This window comes from Ursus maritimus, unplaced genomic scaffold, assembly GCF_017311325.1.
Source record: "Ursus maritimus isolate PB19 unplaced genomic scaffold, ASM1731132v1 scaffold_14, whole genome shotgun sequence".
Taxonomy (NCBI): Eukaryota; Metazoa; Chordata; class Mammalia; order Carnivora; family Ursidae; genus Ursus; species Ursus maritimus.
Window position 1 is genome coordinate 20,738,067 of NW_024423786.1, and position 19,778 is coordinate 20,757,844.

General features: G+C 42.8%; 1 protein-coding gene across 11 annotated transcripts in view; it reads left to right on the forward strand.

Annotated features, from left to right (window-relative positions):
• FOXP1 (forkhead box P1) overlaps nucleotides 1–19,778 on the forward strand; it is a 576,958-nt gene that overhangs the window by 472,813 nt on the left and 84,367 nt on the right. For 8 of the 11 annotated variants that reach the window (XM_040628561.1, XM_040628558.1, XM_040628559.1 and 5 more), the window contains 3 exons: nucleotides 11,669–11,806; nucleotides 12,840–12,929; nucleotides 18,356–18,509. In XM_040628561.1, the coding sequence (XP_040484495.1) occupies nucleotides 11,669–11,806; nucleotides 12,840–12,929; nucleotides 18,356–18,509 (382 nt within the window). Of the gene's footprint in view, nucleotides 1–580; nucleotides 699–11,668; nucleotides 11,807–12,839; nucleotides 12,930–18,355; nucleotides 18,510–19,778 lie in introns of those variants that run through there. The other 3 variants (XM_040628562.1, XM_040628555.1, XM_040628563.1) reach the window with 2 other exon arrangements.

Below are 19,778 nucleotides of genomic sequence, written 5' to 3' on the forward strand. Positions count from 1 at the left end.
GGGGGGGGGGGGGTGAGGCCAAGGCTTGGTTAAACCGTCGTCGTGAAGCGAAAGTTCTCTGCAGAGGCCGTTTTCGAGGAAAGCGCTTCTCTGCGCTGCCTTGGAGCCCCGCATCCCCTTCCGATTCTGAACAGTTGCTCTGAGCAGTCGAGTGTGCGCCGGGCGCACCAGTTCCCCTCCTTTGCCTCTCGGGTTTCTCTGAAAGGTTAGGACAACTCTTTGTCAGTTTCCAAGACGAAACAAACACGCAACCCCACCAAAAGCCCCAAACCCGCAGCCCGGGCCGGCGGGAGAGATGCGCGCCGTGCCCGTCTTCCCAGACGTCAGCCAGAGGCAGGTCAAAGGGTTAACAGCAATTAAGAGGAGTTGCTCTAGAGACAAAAGCAGGATTTCGCCAGAGCGTGATTTCACCTGCCGCGCGGAGGGGGCCGGGGCGCGCGGGCGCGGGGAGCGGGCCGCGGAGCCCATTGTGTGGGGCGCGGCGCGGCGCGGCGCGGGGTGTTTAGAGGCGGGTTGTGATTGGTGGAGCAGGGCGGGGCGGGTGGGCGCGGCGCGGCGCGTCTTGTCAGCCCGCGAGCCGGAGCGCCCCTGCGCGCGTGCAGTCCGCCTGCACGCCGAGGCCGCCGGACCCCACGCCCGGCCCGCGCGGGCGCCCCGAGCCGGCTCCGCGCGCCTGGCGGCTACATGGAGAGTGTCAGGTTGGTCCCTATGATTGATCTTTGCCGTTCTGCTCTCCTTCCCCGGGCTCCGCGGTGCCAGCTTCCTGGGGCCTCACTGGGGAAGGCTGGAGCGCCAGAGGGTTTCCAACTTGAGTCTTTTTAAAAAATAATAACAACAATCGCTGTTTACCAACTTGGGTGGGAGTTGGGCTCTGGAAGTGGAGGCGAGGGAGGGAGTGAAGAGGTGGGATGAAGGAGCTACAGGCCTGTGGGTCCTGGAGAGAGAGGTTTTCCCCCTTGCTCGCTCGCTCGCTCTCTCTTTTTTTTAAATGTTCATGGGTGGGGTGTACTTGAGAGTTGGAGGAAGTCCTGCTTGTGTGTTGCTCTCGCGCTCTCGCTCTCTTTTTCGTTTGCGATTCATTTCTGCTGGTCTGGCCTTCACGCAGCCACTTTGGTAAAGCCCTCGCCATCACTCCATTCGGGGACGTATCTGGGGTGTGATTTATGTCACTTTCAGAGCGTGTGAAATATACAAGGAGCCTTCCATCTCAGTGTAACCCGTGTGGATGTTTCTTTGCTTCTGATAGTTTGTTTCTATATCTGTCTAGGCTATTTTCAGCTTAGCTGTTCAAATTCAAGGAGTTCACACACAGCAAAGGGGGGGAGGGGGAGGAATAAAGCCCCACACCAAAACAGGCAGGCGAACTAAGGGACACTCTGGCAGGTTGGGGAGTCTCCAGCGTCTGTTACATTACTTTGCCGGTTAATTAAGTAGGGAGCAGGGTTTGGGTTAGGACGTGCAGCCGACTGAAGAATTGCCACGGGGTACTCCAATCTTCCCTGGCTCCGAATGTAACTAATTCAACTGTCAAAACTGCCTGAAAGACGGTCAGTGGAAAGGAGACTTTTTCCCCCCCAAGAGTCGTGATGGGAAGGAGGGGACCTTTAGGAAGTGGGTGGTAAAGTTTTAGAGCAAAGTACATATAGACTCTTCCTCCTTGGGATTAACTCCTTCAAGGCCTACCAGTTATAAGGAAAATACAATAATTTTATATTCTTGTCCACACAGACCAAATGTTCTAATCAAGCCAATTTAAAAATGCAAATCACCTAATTTCCATAGATTCCAACATTCTGAAAGTGACACATTTGGGGGGGAAATTAAGCCTGATAACAGGAAATGTGAATCATACTATCAATGACTAATCTGCTTAAGAAAAAAAAAATAAGTTACATTTATTTTATCATTAGGAAGTCAGTGTTAAAGGAGCCATTTTTTTTTTTTTAGTTTAAATCAAGTGAAGTTTTTTATTTTATAAGTGGCCCGGTATTGCTTTTTTGTTCGTTTGTTTGTAATAGATTTTCGAAGAGGAATGTGTATGTACAATCAGAGGTGGTTATGTGGTAAAGTGTTCAAGCTAGCATGTCGTTGTCAAAGACCTCAAACATGATCACATTGAGATTCTAGTTAAGGATTTGATGTGTTGCTGTTATTGTTGTTTGAAAGAATGCAAAGCTTTCTTGAATGTGAAGACTTACCACTAAGTAAACCAAATGAAGACAGAAGTGCATTCTGAATACCCTGCGCATAAATTGAAAAAATGTCTACTTCTATTTTATGTGATTCTTTGTAGCTGCCTGACACATTTCAGTGAAAAGTGTGTAAAAATGAAACCAAAATACAGACTGCCTACCCAGAGACAGTGGCTGACTTACTCTAGGATCTGATAGAGTTGAACTGAAAACGGATTGGGCTGACACTTGATAATCAAAGTTGATTTATTGTTCATTAGTACTGCATTAGCCCTTTCAGGCAAGACAGTTATTTGTGTAGTGGCCTGTCAAGAGCGAGACTGCAAGCACCTGTCATTTCTAAGGCATGAGATAAGCAACTAAATATTAAGATGATGCAAATAAAAATACATTGGAGTAGATAAAGGACCATATGATCATAATTTTTTTTCTTTAGGAAAATGGGTCAGTATCAATCCGTAAGAAGAAATATCCTAGAGGTTTGTGGGGTTTTTTGGTTCCCCCACCCACCCACAAAGACTACTCATAGAAAGAAAGCAAGGGGCTTTATATTCTCCTCTTTACCCTAAGAACTTTCTTTCCTACTAATATGTACAGTTCATCTGATAAAAAGTTGGTCAGTTAAGGAAATGAGAAGCCTAACGTGTCACTTATTTAATCTGAGTAATTGAAGAAAGGTGGGCTTCCTATTTGTGTTGTGTTTTTAAATAAATTTATTTCAGTAAATGAAACTTTTCTGATCATGGGCTTGATTATATGAAAATGTGATGACATCATAGGTAAGCTATGATAATGTCGGATAATAATGTCAAGTGCATTTTCTGCAACATGTTTCACTCTCGATTTCCTTCTTCCCTCCCTGGAAGGGAATGATCTCATGACATATAATAGAAAACAACCTAAGTGTCAAAAGAAAACAAAATTAGTGAACTTTTGTCTGCAGCCATAGAAACGTGGATTAACTCATATTTTTCCAGAGGATGGAATGGAAACATTCTGCATGAGGATATATAGTGTATTGTCTTCTCTGAATTTTCATTTGACAGGGATTTTAGAGTCTGTGATCTTAATTAAATCTCAACTAGCTGAAATAATGCATCTAAAGGCATGCAGTGTTGCGTAACCTTGCTCAGTTGGTAAACCATAAATCATCAGAAAGCTTATGATAGGAATGGTTGGTTTGAATTTTTTTGTTGTTGTTTGCAGTTAAATGTACCTGAAAAACAAAACCCTCACCATTGCTGCCTTGTATTTGCACACTGTCAGAAGCTGTCACTTGAAAGATAAACTCTTTCATGACACTGACCAGTTCTGCAACTTTTCAGCCAGCCTCCACACAATTGCAAGATACAGTGAAATTAAAATCCAGATTAATTAAAAGCAATGAAATTCCAGATTTATTTTGGCTAATGTGGCAGAAGTGTGTTTGAGTTACAATGTTTCTGAGATAATCAGGAGAGAATATTGTGACCAGCTTCTCAGTTTGAGCTAAAATTTGAGTAAAATTTGAATTGGCAAAAAAGAGGGGTGGAGGGATTTATTTTATTATGTGGTTTAGTCGTAGATGAACATCACTAAAGAGAAACTTAACACTAGGCTCTTAGTAACTGGTCAAATATCAGAGCCAGTCAGAATCCACTTCTGGTAGTTCTTTGGTTTATAAGCAAGGGATAAGGCAGCAACAGTTGACCAGAGAAGGTTGGAATAAATAAATACATAAATTGTGTCTGTGTATGTTACATGTTAAACTATGAATTCATTGGCCAGGAGTAATAACCATGAAGTAGCTATTAACTAGTCCAGGTTTTAGAAATTCTAGTGCTTGTAAATACTGAGTTATTTACTTTTAGAGTCTTTTAATCAGATATTTATAACTACTACAGTTTTGGGGAGCTGTCTACATAGAAAATTTTGAGAAAGCTATCTGTGATATATTGATTTTATATACCTTTGTACATAATATTTCATAGAAGGCTGGGAATTATGTTACCGATGAGCTGTAGATCTTGTGAGGCAAAGAAGGAGTGCAGTTTTATGTATACCTTCATGGCTGGATCTGGGGGTAGTCCTAACTCCCTAAGCTAAATGTGTTTTTGTTTGGTGAAAGGTTTCTTTTCTTGGAAGCAGCATGATATTTCTGGACGTTGGTTTTAGTCATTTCGTAGTGGGCAAATACTTTTTTTTTTTCCCCCTCCTCATACATGGCATTCTGCATTCAGCTTTGTTTTCTTTCATTAAAAAAAAAAGAAAGAAAGAAAGAAAGGAGATTCAGGTACCTGTTAGTTCGACGAGCCTCTGCACACTATAGGGACTTGAATTATCCGGAAAGAGCTAAACTGGGCCTCCACTTCTGGATGGTAGGAATAATCTTCTCTGAGTCCCTCTTCCAACCTGGCAGTTTGTTTGAAGAGAAATTAATTTGGAACGAGAAAAATGAATATTGAACACGTGCACAGTACCTCATTTTCAAATCTGGTTAAAAGCAGCTAATCAATGAAGGTGCAGGCTGAATGTTATGGTGCACTTTTTAAGAATACCTTGGTATCATGTTTTAATTTTTAAGCTGTATCTTGCCCTTAAATCTGAAACATCATTGTTCAAATAACTGAGAACAAGGTAAACCAACAACATCAAAAAGGTCGGCTGCTGTGATTTCTCAAGGGCTTGTTATTTCGTACTTCCCAATTCTATTTGATGTCTTGACAAAACAAGATGACACAGGGGAGAATACATTAAATTTTGATTTTTTTCATCTAACCTGTTACAGTTGTGGCAGCTTAATTTCTTTCACTTTTTCCTGAAGATGGTTTTTTTGTACAATCACTCTAATTGTCATACCACTTTCTAAGGCGGGTCCCCACGGGTTTCCCATTTGCCTGGATTTTACTAGGCATTTTTGACCATATTTTGACCTTTAACGTATAGGGAGCTTTGGTTGGGCTTTGTCTTCATTAGAAATAAATCAGTGAATGGTGAGATTGTCAGAGAAGCAACTGATATTTTCTCATTAGAATCTAACTTGCACCCCTTAGCTTAACTATGACGTGTAAGGTGCAGGTGTTGTGAGAACCTGTACAATTTGAGAAGCTTAAGTTGTGATTCTAGAAAGGGGTGATTGCACAGCAAGTGAGGCCTTACAAAACTTTGGAATGAGCTAATTTTGGCCTACCTGCATGTTTACATGCAATGACAGCCCTCCCCCCTCCATCTTATAATGTGAAAAAAAAATACGTATTTGCAGATTTAATTCTTGGTCTTAGAAAATCCTTTGGTGGACAAAAGGTAAACATTTTACTTTTCTTCACTGAACAGTATCCCTCGATCCACAACTGTGTCTACAAGTTGTTTTTCTTTATTCTCAACCGTGTGTCTCTCAAATAGCACTGATACAGTTGCTCTCTCTTCTCACTCTATTCAAATAAGGCTTCATTTTAAGAGGACTTATTAAGCCAAGGCCTCTGCCTTTTCTTCTCAAGAGCTAAAGAACTGTGGCTAGAATCTTCCCTGGGGTTCCTTCTTGGACTAGTTCTCCCCTCCTCCTGTTTGCAGCACTTAAAGATGATTTTTGTTGTTGTTGTTAATACAAAATGTCATAGCAGGTTTGATCCACGAACACCACACTGTTCGCCATCCCTCCTACAGGAGAAAGATTGAGGAAGGCAAGAAGAGGCATTTTCCCTTGATTTAAATAATAATAATAATAGTTGCCAAGTTGAAAAGATGAGTGCTTATTGGATGATTATTTTCATGTGTAGCTTCCATTGTTTCCTGTATTTAACAGTCGCTAATGGGAGAAGCGATTTAATTTATGTAAACTTTACATTTTTATGCAAATGAAGCTGATATTTATTAGAGCTAAAACAATTATGCTGGCACTTAGTGGAGTAACCTTGTATGCATGGGAAATGTTACAGGAGAGCAGTTGAGGTTCCACTAATGCCTCTGCTGTAAACAAATATGAATTCCTGCCACTTTTTAAAATTTAAAGACAAAAGAAGAGCTCGGAGAGCTTTGCCAGAGATTGCTTATTAGGGAAGATAACCTGAAATAAGTCCTGACTGGCAGGCAGGTCTTGGCCATACAATTCTTCCTGAAAGAAGGATAGCCTTTCTTGATAGAATGTAATAAACAAAATGATAAAAAATGAAATGCTAATTGCATTTTAAAGAGGTCTTTTTTTTTCTAAAATTTTAATAGGTGGTTGTATTGTTACTGAGAGAACAGTTATGCTAATGACTGACTACTTAGATGATTTTGCATTAATATAATAACCATTACCTGCCTTAATGCTTTGTACAGTATTGTGGCAAAATAGCGAAGTCTAAAAGAGTTATACAAAAAAGCAGAATTCCATAATGAAACAGAATTATACTTTCCACATGAATAGCAGGCTTTTTTTTTTAATTTTCTGAAGACTGAAATATTATGTCAGAAATGTATTTTCTTTCCTGCATGATACAGCTACCTTGCATGATATCTGTGTGTATGTGGTTTGTTTGGTTCTTTTCTTTCTTTCTTTCTTTCTTTCTTTCTTTCTTTCTTTCTTTCTTTCTAGATACCTTGGGGAATAGACAGACACTTCCTAACTTTTCTGTTTTCCAATGTATTAGTTGTAGCCATTGGCTTATTAATTATGAAAACTGTCTTTCACAGGGGGTAATGGTATTTATGAAGTGGTACTTTTTTTTTTTTTTTTTTTTTTTACACAGGCTAGCTTCCATAGGTCATAGGAAATTTGGCATAGGCTTTTTTGTTTTGTTTTTATTTTTGTTGCTTTTTTTTTTAATGGAGCTACTTTGTTTGGTTTGGTTTTGCTATTCTGAAGCCTTCTAATTTAATTTGTTTTGCTCTTGTTATTTGATGAACCAGTTAACACTGCCTAACCTGGTCCAGTTATCATCCATACACAGCCTGAAGTCTGGAAAGGACTCAGGTTTCCTGGGACATACACGTGGTGAATAACAGAGATTAAAAATAGTTTCTAAATTATTAAACCAGATTAATGGAAATAAAGCGGTACTTAAATTTTTCTGTCTTCTCATTTTTATTATTTGTACACTTAGCAACTATGAGAAGATGCTGGTGACAAAATGTACATGTGTGTACACGGGGCAGTATTTACTTGTAGTTAATATGAGTGAGTGTAAAGAGAAAGGGCAAAAAAATGATAGCGTGTTATTTGTGTCATCTCCCCTCCCACCCAATTCCTCCAATTGTCTCCTAGATTAGCAATGAGTATTGTTTCTATGGGCGTTTTTATTTGTTTGTTTGCTTTTTAGATATTTTCCCCCACCCCATCACCTACCTCTCCCCTTTGGGAATAAAGGGAACTAATAAGGCGTATTATTTTAATAGTCTTCTGGCGTTCAGATGATAGAAAGTCAATGTGAAGTAAAAGAAAACTGTATCGGGCAGAATTGGCACAGCAGTGTCTGGGCTTCTACCAGCACTTGGTAGTGCTAACGTTTTCCCAGTTACTGGTATTAAGGTAGTAGCAGGTCCATACTAGCAGCGTTCCAGGGGCCAAGCACAGCTGAATTTCTGCCATTCCCGCGGGTTCCTGTGCACCTGGGATCAGCCACACCCAAATGGTATCAGTCAACAGCGTATCATGCAGTGTCTCTGTGTGTGTGTGTGTGTTTTAATTCACGATTTCCTCTTGAAACTCAACGAAAGAGTGTTAACTGTGTGTGTTTTTTTAAATTCAGTTTTGTATGCTAGCATTCTTTAAATGTCTGCCAGAAGTTTAATTTGAATTTCTGATCCCTGAAGGCAGCTAGACAGAATCATTCTAGTTCTTCATAAATTGCCTTCTATGATTCATTGTTAACTCATAAAACATACTCATTTCTATATTCTCAAACAGTTAAGGTAGTTGCAGCATCAGGGATATAATTTTTTTTTTTGCACTATCTTTAAATTGTCATTTGAGAAAGAAATCAAGAATTAGTTGAAACTGCCAGTTAAGGCATGAGCCCCGTAGCACAAAAAAAAATCAGAATTTATTGTTTTTTTATCTCAAGGAGGGTTAGGTAGATGGCAGAGAATCTGGAAAAAAATAAAGTTTAGTTTTGACTGAATACTCTCAAAGAGGGGCCCATAAATAGTAGAGCGCTGTAGTTAAAAACTCACATGACTGTTTTAAATACTATTGATTTAAACCACTGGCTAGATTTTATGAATCACAGTGTAATTTCTAAGCTTTGGCCATATTTCTCAATGCTAAAGCACTCTCTCTTGTGTGCCTTTAGCCGCTTTCCAGACATTCAACACAGGATTAAATGATAGTAGTTACAGTGATCAATAGGTTAAGACCGGTACAATCACTCTTGCCGCTAATGACCTCAGTAGTAATGGGCAATAAAGTGTGGACTATAATAGCCTCGCGCTGGTACTGCCTGCCCTTTGATTCCTAGTATTAGTAGGGACTAGCTACATGAAAAAGTTGGACGTTGGGAGTTAAGAGAATGGATATGTAGGCTCTATTTCTTAACTATTTAAAACCTTAAACTGCGCTCAGTTTCTTTTTTTCCCCCCTTTTGTACCATAGTGGTTTCTGGTCCATTTGGATATGTTTGTTAAAACCTTCCATAACCTATTTTCAAGACACATTGGAGCAGAAACTGAGGAAATCTCAGTTTTATCACATTTATAAATTAAGCTTAGGCCCATTTTGGAGGCTCACAAGCGAACCGGTGTGAAAATGTGATTTCAGATAGTAAAAGCAAAGGTGAGGCCATCAGCATATAAGAGTCCACTCTGGTTATTCAGAGACCCTATACCAGGCAGCAGGATTACTCAGGCTTCTTGCCTCTCTCCCTCCTTTGGCTGCGCCTGCTGCTGTAGCATTTTATTACTCATCAGCACCTCCATCAGAATGTCCAAAGGGAAAAAGAAGAGGAGACTCAAGTTCATGTTACTGTTCAGTAACATGACTGCAAACATTGAAGAAATAACCCTGAGAAAAGCACATTTATCTGTTGGCCATATGCAAGGGTTTCAAAATTATCTGTATATGCCAGTCCTTTTTTTAACTTTTCAAATCGATTTTATTCAAGTATAATTTACATACAAGAAGATGCACTCGGTTTAAGTGAACAGTTGGAGGAATTTGGGCTGTTGTGTCCACCTGTGGGACTACCACCCCAGTCAAGATAGATGGCATTTCCATCCCCCCCTCCCAAGTTCTCTTGGTCCCCTTTCATAGATTTTCCATAGTTCTTTTAAAAAACTATGACCAAGAGATTATTTCTATGATGACTTCTGTTATAACACTGTTAATTTCGTGTTCATCACCAGTTTAGATCTTACACCACCCTATTCCTGTCTGTTTTCCTGTTCATCACCATCAGAAATTTGGCTCAAGAATATTTATATTGTACGTCATCCAAGAAACGCAGAGGAAAAAAGAAACCTTAAACATGGTTCTTTTGTTTGCTTAATCAAACCTCCCTGTATGATGATGCAACTCTCAAGGAAAAGTAAACTTCTTTTGTGATATGTTGGCTTTAGCAGCTCCAAAGATAGTGATTGGCACCCAATACGTTTTGAAAAATTCAAAAAGTTTCTTGTGTGTGAAGACAAAGTAGACTAATTGGAATTAATTTATAAATGGTTAGATGTTTTGATAATGCCTTCTTGTGTTTGCCCTAGATTGAATGCAAGTTCACTGTTCTAATCATTGGTGATATTTCGTGCTGCGAAGTATCTTTTTAAAAGGATAATTTATCCATTCATATACATCTGTCCCTTTTTGCATATAAAAATATTCAGACATGCCCATCTGTTTTAAATTACAGTGTATCTACATCTACACTTAAAAGGCCACTGCAATAGGAAGAATTCGTTGATGACCTTCCAGAGTTAGGTTAATGAAATTTTTCAAATGTTCTACCCGGTGTTTTCCAAACAATGCGAAACTTGCACATAAACATCCCCCCACAGAAAACATGCCCACAACAACAGTGGAGGGTGTTCACTGTACATGAATCTGACCTTCAGGAACCATTTTTAGTTCATCAAAATTAGTGATGCTGAGAAATCGGGACATCAGTGCATAATGACTGTGAAATTAGGAATGAGAGCTCGCTATGCAAATGACAGGACAAATCATGTGAAAAAGTCAAGATAAACTGCATATTAAGACATTATGTTACATAAAATTAATACTGCATTTCTCCCTTTTGCTTACTGCTCCCCTGAAAGATTTTTTAATTCTTTTATCTTCTGATCAGCTATTGTCTGCCAGATTTTTTTTTTTAAGTGGCACACAGGCAAAGTGCAAAACATGTTATTACCTTTTATTGTAATACATGAGATGACAGGAGATCCTTTTTAACAAAGTATATCCTTTACTGCTTCTAGCTTCTTGCTGTCACATGTTTGATTAGAAACCAAAGAAAAGTAAGATGCTTAAATATTACTGTTAGAAGACATAAAGGTTTTGTCTTTTCTTTCATTGTTTTTTTTTTTCCTTTCCTTATCTTTTTATTTGGGGGGGTGATTTTTCATGAAATAGTCTTCTTGTATTACGGGGACTGACAAAATGGTTCTCATGTAGTCTGCAAATTAAACACAAGTGCAGTGATTATTTTGAATAGCTAAATTACATTCTAGAAAGCTTGCAGAATTCATAGCATTGTCATTAGGTATCCGCTTGAATACAATTTGTGTAACCTTGGCCAAGACAGCCTGTCATTTTAATGTCAGTGTTTTATCTGAACAAGACATCATCCTTTCAGATACAGTGTGCAGGTTCCTTGCAGAGATGCCCGTGCAGAAACGTGTTAACAGTTGCAAATATGAAATGCTATCAAGTTCATCACTGTAGCTGTTTGTCACTGAAATGTCATGGAAAGCAGCTTTTAATGGTATCACACGTAATATGAAAGAATGGAGACATCTGTGTGCTGGGTGAATAAGGAAGGGTAAAAGGCATCTTAGGAAAGGTCTGCGTTGAAGTTCATGAGGTGCGCCCAGGGTTCGGTCACCCACAAGGCTGAGCATTCATTGATTGTCCTTAAAAATCACTGTCCACAGAGGAAGTGGATCGGAGTAACTCCTGCCGAGAAGGTACTGGTTCCCATTTGCCTTGTTCCCTAAAACACAGTTCAAGTTTGCATTAAACTTCCTAGAGCTAATTGCCACCGAAGACTCGTGTTTCGTGAGAAATCGAGAGCGTTCTCCCCCAACTCCAGATAGCATTTGTTAAGTCTTTACTCCTTGTCTGCCTGCAAGACTGTCTGCGCACCTGTCAGTGCTGCGAGGTCCTCTTTTGTTTTTCTTTATTTCACATAAACTCCGTAAGAGATGAAATAGGATTCGTTGCCGCATCCCCTCTGGATAAAGACACCGTGCGTGGGAAGTTGGTCAGTTCTCGAAGCAGGCTCATGACGGTCTGCCGCTGACCCCGGAAGGCTGAGTGCTGTGTGCGTGCGATGTCCTGGCTTCCTATTTATCCTTCATTAACGTTCTAGGTTCCCGTGTCAGTGGCTATGATGACACCTCAAGTTATCACTCCCCAGCAAATGCAGCAGATCCTCCAGCAACAAGTGCTGAGCCCTCAGCAGCTCCAGGTCCTCCTCCAGCAACAGCAGGCCCTCATGCTCCAACAGGTAACCGTCCTCCTCCTCCCCCCAGGGCCGGGGACTCCGTTCACCATTCCCTGCGCCTGATCAGCTCCTTTGCCCATTGAAGAAAAAGCAGAGCGGGGTGGCTGGGCCAGGACACAGAGCAGGCCCCTGAATGATCCATGTCCTTTGCATCCCAGGAAGGGGAGGGACCCTGCCAAAGCGACTAGGGTTTGGGCCTGGAGAGGACCCGGTGGACTGAGATTAGGGCTGTAATTGGACTTGGTAGAAATGAGATCTTTTAGGCTTATGTAGCTTTACACTCTTTTTATTTGGTAAGCCCAGAGCCTTCTAAATGGTGTGAATCAAAGCAAAATGGGGAGCACGTTAGGAGCAGGTTTAAATGTGACAGCTCTTGAAGTCCCCATTTCAACTCAGAGGCTCACAGAATTTGCCTTTTAAACATCAAGAGACGTTCCGGAGTTGGTTACTTTTAAGGTGCAGAGTTCACTTTCCTTCTTTCATGTATGCTGATGTGGAAAGGAACTTCTGGCTGCCATGGTGCCACACGAACCTCACGTTCAGACTTCCCGGACCCCTGAACCAAAGAGATGCGATTCAGAACTAGAGTGACAGAAGTTGCTGGGGTGAGGCGGTGGGGACCGGAGGCAGAGCGAGCTGCCCACGCTGTCCATGCCGGCGCTGAGCACCCCGCCACCCTGCCCAGCCCCACCCTTCAGAAAGCAGGCGAGCTTTTCGCAGTAGAGGTTCACCGGACTCTCTCAGCAAGGGCACCAGGGCTTTGTTGGCCAATCAAAGGTCATCCCTTGCCTTATGTTAATTAGTTTGTGTAGAAAATGGTGTGTTTTTCATCAGTTCATTTTGGAGATTACTTTTCAAACAATAATGCCAAGAATAGTCAGGGCGCGCTGAAATTTATTGTCGAGTTTCCAACTAAAGGTCAGGCCACTACAGATAAAAGGATGCTATTTTTCGAACCGCAGTTGTGTGTGGCACCGAAAAGGGACAGTGGGTTGGCGCTCCCCCTGTTACTTACCGTCCTCTCTTTCCTTTGTAGCAGCAGCTTCAAGAGTTTTATAAAAAACAACAGGAACAGTTGCAGCTTCAACTTTTACAACAACAACATGCTGGAAAACAGCCTAAAGAGGTACCAACAATACGTATTTCACTTTCAAACCACAGATCCCAGAGGACTATCTAGCGGCTATTCAACCGTCATTCGTCTCTTAAATGATCGCACAACTGAGCTCTGGGTTCGCAGCTCTCAGATCAAGAGTGATCGCCCTGTTCTCTCTGAGATTTTTCTGGGTTCCGTGTGCTGGCTGCCACCTATTTGATCTCCCCGCTGCAGGTCCACCGTTTGTGGGCCCCAGGGAGCGTGATGGCGGGCCAGAGCTTCCAGGGCTCCTCCTGCAGGCGGGCGGAAGGGCAGGCCGAGGTACACCTGCGTCCCGCACGGGTGCGCTTGGCCACACTCTTGAGATTTTCTGCAGCTCCCACGGCTTGGGTGCGTGGGGATGGCCCTTCCCTTTGGAAGAGTCCTCTCCTGTGAGGTTGCACAAACAGAAAAGTCCGCCTAAGAGTAGATGCTCCTACCCTCTGTTCATTTTTTTCTCGCAAGGTATACACGTATGGTAATAGGGCAGGTGTGAGATGGTGCGGCTTACGGGGAAGACTCCTCTGAGCTTGGATGATTTGTGTGTCCCTGACAAAAAGCGGGGTGTCACGAAGGCTTCCGCGGGCCCAGCACTTTGTAAGAGCACACAGTTTCTGGCGCCAGGCCCCACCAGCCCGTTAGGTGACAGCGTTAGCTCCGGAAGCGGTAAGGCCTTCCCAGGGAGGGTGTCCGCCTCTCACGTCCTGTGCGGTTCCATGTCAGCTAAGACCAGTCCTTCGGGGGGCGGGGGGGAGCATCTGTGTGCTTCTGGGCATTGTCATGCCATCTTCCTCCTTGTCTCAGACCTACCCGATGTCACTTACCTCCTCACGTTTTTTACCGTGGACTGGAACGCTTTTCATTTGAGTGTCCTCCTTGGAAAGCCACAATTTGTAGTTTTGAAAAACAGCTCCCAGTCCACTTGAACGGCTTCCTCGCCCAGCCCTGAGCAGGAGGCCACTTTCTCGTTAGTTTGGAAGGAGCCTCGCTCAGCGACTGTCCCCAGCCCTGCCCCTCACGTGAGTGCGGATGGCGGGCAGCCTCCTTTTCCACACCGGGAATGGCCCAGACAGTCTCCCTGTGCCGGCTCCTCCCTCAACATAAATCGGGTACTTTATCCAGGCCCTGCCAAGTTTTCACCCTGGAGTCCTGTTGAGCAGCCTGGATGGAAACCCCTGCAGAGCAGGGCCAGTTTTGGGGTGAAGGGGAGGAGGTGCTCTAATGAAAATGCTGACACAACCCTTAAGTACAGTGGCCTGCTCCCGGGTGCTGCTATAATAAAAAGGGAACAGATTAAAAAGTGTCTAAAATGTAAATCTAAAGGACTAACAGTAATTAAAATGGAAATGGCACAGGGAGGGAAGGCATGTAATTGTGAGATATCACTGTGCAGAAGGCTCTCAGCTTTGTTTTGCTGGCTGTTTTTCTAATTCAGTGGGGCTTACTCATCAGTGGCAGTTCAATGCGCGTTAATGACTCTGGGATTGCAGGCATCACTCTGGACAAAGAAATGATTATTGTGCGGTCAAAAGAAGTTCAAAGACAAGAAGGGAATTTCAGTTTTTTCCTTAGAGATCCACATTCAAGAGCATATAAATTAAGCCAAATGTTAAAAACCACAGTCTGAAAGCTGACTTCAAAGTCACAACTCTCTAATTAATGAACTGCGAGCTTCAGTTTGGACAAGTTGTGGTTTGATGCGCCCATAAATCAACATGACAGGCCTGTTTCACAGTCCCAGACACTGCTTGTCATTGAGTCACATCAGATGTAAACACAGCAGAAAAAAGAAGGGATATGAAGGAGGTGCAATTGATCAACAGAATTGGTAAAAACCCACTTTTGAAGCACATTATGCATGATCACAGGAAATGGTTACAGCCTCAAGAGGTTTCCCCTTCTGCTGTTGCTTTTTTGAATCAGATTTCTAACAGCCTTCAAAAGGGAGAATAAGAATTATGGAGTTTCTCCCCTGTGGCTCGCAGGCAATAACCCCCTGTTGTTATTTTGTGCTTCTTTCTTTTCAAAGGCATCAAAATTTAGTTTTTTAAAGATCTTTAACTCTATATTTGAAGACAAACAAAAAAGGGCTGCCACTGTCATTCTTATCAGTTACCAGGGATTGTGTTTTTTCTTTCTGTTGCCACTTCTTATTAACCTCTTATTTGGTCTGTTAGACAGAGTTTGGAATGCACGTCTGCACGCTGAGAGAACATGAAAGTTCAGATGAGCTCAGAGGGCAGATAAAGAAATGTGAAGGGGAAAGTTACACAGCAGAAGGAAGGATAAAAGTTGACTCTCCCAAATTTCTGCTGTCAGAACGGGGGCATCTTGGCACATAAGGATGATGGTGGTGTCTGTGTTTGGGAAGGGAGTACTTTGTGTCTGAGCAAGGAGAGGGCGAGACGTTACAGTCACCTTTTGGCATCTCTGGGACGGGTGGTTTGCTGGGCTCACATTCTGTCATCCACTTCCAAGGCAAAGGTGATACGAGAGATAGGTTGCCTTCACATCCCGAGGGAATGGGCAGACCGGCGGGCAGGTGCCCTTGGATTCCGCTGCATGTCCACCATGCTGGTGGATTTGGTTGAGAGCTTTTGTAACGGTGATTAAGAGATCCTTATTTTCCTGAGGTGAGGGGGTAGGCTCCTGAAATTATCATGCAGGTGGAGGTCCTTTTGTGCTCCGGTGAAACAGAGTCACATGGTAGCAATTTCACGACGTGGACTGGTGGTTCTGATTTTAACAAGGTTTGAACTTGGATGTTGACAGATGGAACAAGTGTATTAATCTACCGAATCCCCAGTCATTAGTGGCTCGTAATTTTGAATCGTCAGCCACCCCCCCCACTCCCCCCCACCTCCACCACCGCCACCTTTTCCCCCTTTTTGATTACCTCTGCAGTAAGACACTGGATCCTCAGCCAGAACAATGTACCTTCACTCAACTTTTTTCTAAAGTTGCCTTGGGATGTTTCCTTGAGAAAGTTAGGCTCCCCATTGAGTTGGCCCCAAGACCTTCCTAGGAGACAGATCTTCTGTAGCCCCACACAGCTATTGAAGTGACTGCTCGTTAATATTTGACAGAACGGGTGTGGAAAATTGAAGGCAGAATTAATTTTCAGTCGAGCTACAAAAAAAAAAAAAAAAAAAGATCCCATCCTGTGCGGGTGAGGTAGGCTAAGTTGATTGTTTTAAAAGGGCCGTTTGTCCGGGCAGTTATGACAGTTTATGTTAGGCAGCAGGGAGGAGCCGAAGAAAGGAAAACAGACCTTTGACTGCAGCTCTAGGGAGGGGATCTGAAATGCAGGGTTTATCAGGGCATTTTAGCATTTTAACACTGACTACTGACCTGTCCAGGGGACTGCGCGGAGACCTTTTTTGTATGCATTCAATTGTGAGAAGTAAACAAACGGGCTCGTATCCTGTGTTTGGTAACTGGGTGGGGAGCACAGTTTGGCAACCAGTGTTGCTTTTAAATTCTTTCTTTGGACAATGGGCCTTGTATACTTTTATATCCTGGCTTTTCAAACGTGGACAGCTTTCATGAGCTTTTCCTAGGGATGGCCACAGAGACAACAGAAAAGCCATCAGTCATTTTATATAAATACAAAATTTTTAAACATTTCATTTACAGTAAGACAGGAAACACCCTCCCCAAACTCCAGCACCCCCTCTCCATTCTTTTCTACTTCAAGAAGAGCTGGTTCCCCGATCTTTTATTGTATCCATGTTGTTTTTTTTCTCTTCCTTCCTTCTTCTTTTTTTTAAGTGTCATGAATTAATATCTGTTGAAGAAGTGAAAAAATCATTTTGACATGAATATAACTATCATTGGGTTTTACATTAATGTGATAACATGGGAAGGGGTGAAAACAATTGGATCATTTTATGCATGCTGTTCTTAAAATGAAAACACTGGCTTTTCATTTAAATTTATTTAAATTTTTGTTGTTAGTGGTATAGAATTTGTTTTTTGGAGTGAAACTCAATTAACTTTCTCAGTGGCATGGTAGTAAGTCTGAAATTGGTTGCTAATAGGAGAATGATGGTTTTTACTGTAAAATAAACTGCACGGAGACCGAAAGGAAACCACCATTTTTCTCTTCCTTTGAACTTGGCATCAGAAGGTCTTGATACACATACCATTTTATGGCTGTATCAGATCAAGGTCATGTGTTAGGTTAAGTGAATGCAGTTGTTTGTAAAGTGTAGTTATTAGAAGCTCTGAAAGGGTTGTACAGACCCTTTTAGTTGCAGAAATCTTCCTGATGTTTTGAATGATACTCAGAATTAGGAAAATGGATCGTGTTTTTGTTTGTTTTTTTCCTTTTCTTAAAGAATCTTTTTTTTTTTTTTTTGGCTACAGTTTGGGAAGGGTTAATTCTCCTTTCATAATTGTTAGCCATAATGTGGCTAAGACCTCCACCTCGATTTGATTCCTAGCAGATTAAGGATATTAGATAATTTCCTTCTATTTATTGTACTACTGCACTGTATTATCTTTCTATCACTCAGATAATTACTGAGGAAATCTACATTAATTTTTTTTGGCTGGAGCGAGGCCTGCTAAACACAGGAATGATGTATTGATGTTTTACACAACAAAAGTTTTCCTCCTGTCATTGTCCAATCAACAAAAAGATATTTATCATACCGTAAAGCCCCTTCTTTTCAGGAACAAAGCGGGTGGGGAAGCAGGACAGGCGAGCGGACCTGGGGGTTTCTGAAACTAAAGCCAAGTTGAAGCATCTGGAGCTTAAGGTGTCCCTCAGATGAAAACACTCACAGCTGAGTGCGATGTTGTTTGCTAAATTATGAATGTGTGTAATTAAAATCTAGTGGCTGTTTCTATGAAAGATTTACAATGTTATTTCATCGTTTGTCATGGCTAATTAACAATATTAGATGAAGTTTTTCTTCTTCAAAGGTCTGATTTTTTCTCATTTATTTATGTCAGGAGTGATAAACAGAGTAGTTAAGAGCTCCCGGTGCAGGCAAGAGGAAGGCCGCTCCTTCCATACTCTCCGTGGTTCAGGGTTCAAATCCCTCCAGACCGGAATGGTGCATTCCTTCTCTGTGGCGTGAATCATTACGCATTTCAAAGTCTGGAAGTTTCCATCTCCCCTAGAAACACTCAGGTCTTTCAAACTGTAGGAGACGCTGACTTGATCGACGAGTGATTTTTCTGTGCCACAGGCAGCAGTGGGGGAGGGTATCCAGCGCCCTCCCACCCCCCATTCTCTTCAGAGGCGCTCTGTCCTGTCCCTCTCACAGCAGCCCCGACACCAGCCCCTCCACTAGACCCCAGCCAGCATCGTCGGTGTCTGACGATGACGACGTGTTTTGAGACGTCCGTCCTCTGGACCTTCCTCGGGACGTGGCCATCTCATTTCTTGTCTCCCTGATCTCTTGCAGCAGCAACAGGTGGCTACCCAGCAGTTGGCTTTTCAGCAGCAGCTCCTCCAGATGCAGCAGCTCCAGCAGCAGCACCTCCTGTCTTTACAGCGCCAAGGCCTCCTTACCATTCAGCCAGGGCAGCCCGCCCTTCCCCTCCAGCCCCTTGCTCAAGGTAAGCGTTCGTGACCCGGCAGGCACCGCTCCGCGCAGACATCGGGGCCGCGGCGGCGGGCTGTGTGTGGTACACCCGCAAGGCCATGGTCCGTCTAAAGCAAGCAGACACGAACTTCAGAGAAAAGGCTGGACCAGGTCCTAAGGAGTGAGCTTTGTAGAAGCCGAAGGGCTTGCTTGCTCATGGATGCCAACAAGAAGGCATACGGGGTGGTCCGATGCTGAGCAGAAGCAGAGGAACCCCACCCCTGCACACTCTTGGAGTAGGAGAAAGCAGTGCGACTTTGACTTGTGGACCCTTTCAGTCCCATTGAGCATGGTCCGTTGGGAATCGCAGGTGAATTTTCTCGAAGGCTTTTGTTTAGCCAGTGTAAGGTATGTTTTCTATCATTGTATCCTGTCCTGTTGTAAAGCTGAGTGATGCTTTTGAAATGCCACTTTGTCAGTTCTAGGGATAAATTCAGGTTTATTCTACTAAGAGTAATCTCTTTTGTTGGGTTTTCTTTTTTCTCATTCCTTGCTTGCATTCGTCGGATGGTTTTTTTGAGCAAGTTCTACACTCATCAGAACAGGTAGCATGTCTACCTCTTGCTCTTCCAAAACTAGAGTTCCTCGCAAAGGACCAAGATTTCATGGATTTCAAAATTTCTTTTGAAAAGCCATTGACGTGTTATTACCGTGGGTGTTGGACGTCAGAAACAAAAGAGGATTTCTAGCCATTTTAGGACATCCTCGTGGTTTAGGCAACTCTTTGACATGTCTAATGTGAATGCACATGGACTGTTCAGAAGGAGAACGCAGGAAAGTATGGAAGGAAAGAAGAAGGTGTCCTGCTGTGTTTTGATTTCCCCGTCCTGTGCATGGTACAGCACATTTCAGTCTCCTCCTCGTGAACCCTGGCCTTGGCAGCTGTAGTAGGCTCGGATGTATGTGTATGGGCTTTAAAGGCTGGTAGCTAATGCCTTTGATGTCTTGGATTCCGTTGCCTTCTGAAGAGGGTTGAAAATGTGGAACCTTCTTCATGGTGACTAGGACATGCTCATTCGTTCAGCAACTTTCGGTGTCAGGTAGAGCCAGAGAGCCATGTCCACATCTGAATCTTGTCTCTTGAGTCAACCACACCCAGCTTGGATCTCCTCCGGGGTTTTCTGTTTTCGTTTCCGTTTTCAGTAGTGTAACTGGGGCTTTCTCCTCTGATGTCCCTCCTGGCCCTCCTCCCCTTTTTGCCATTACTGCTCAACTACCAGATACATAATCAGCATCTCCATGG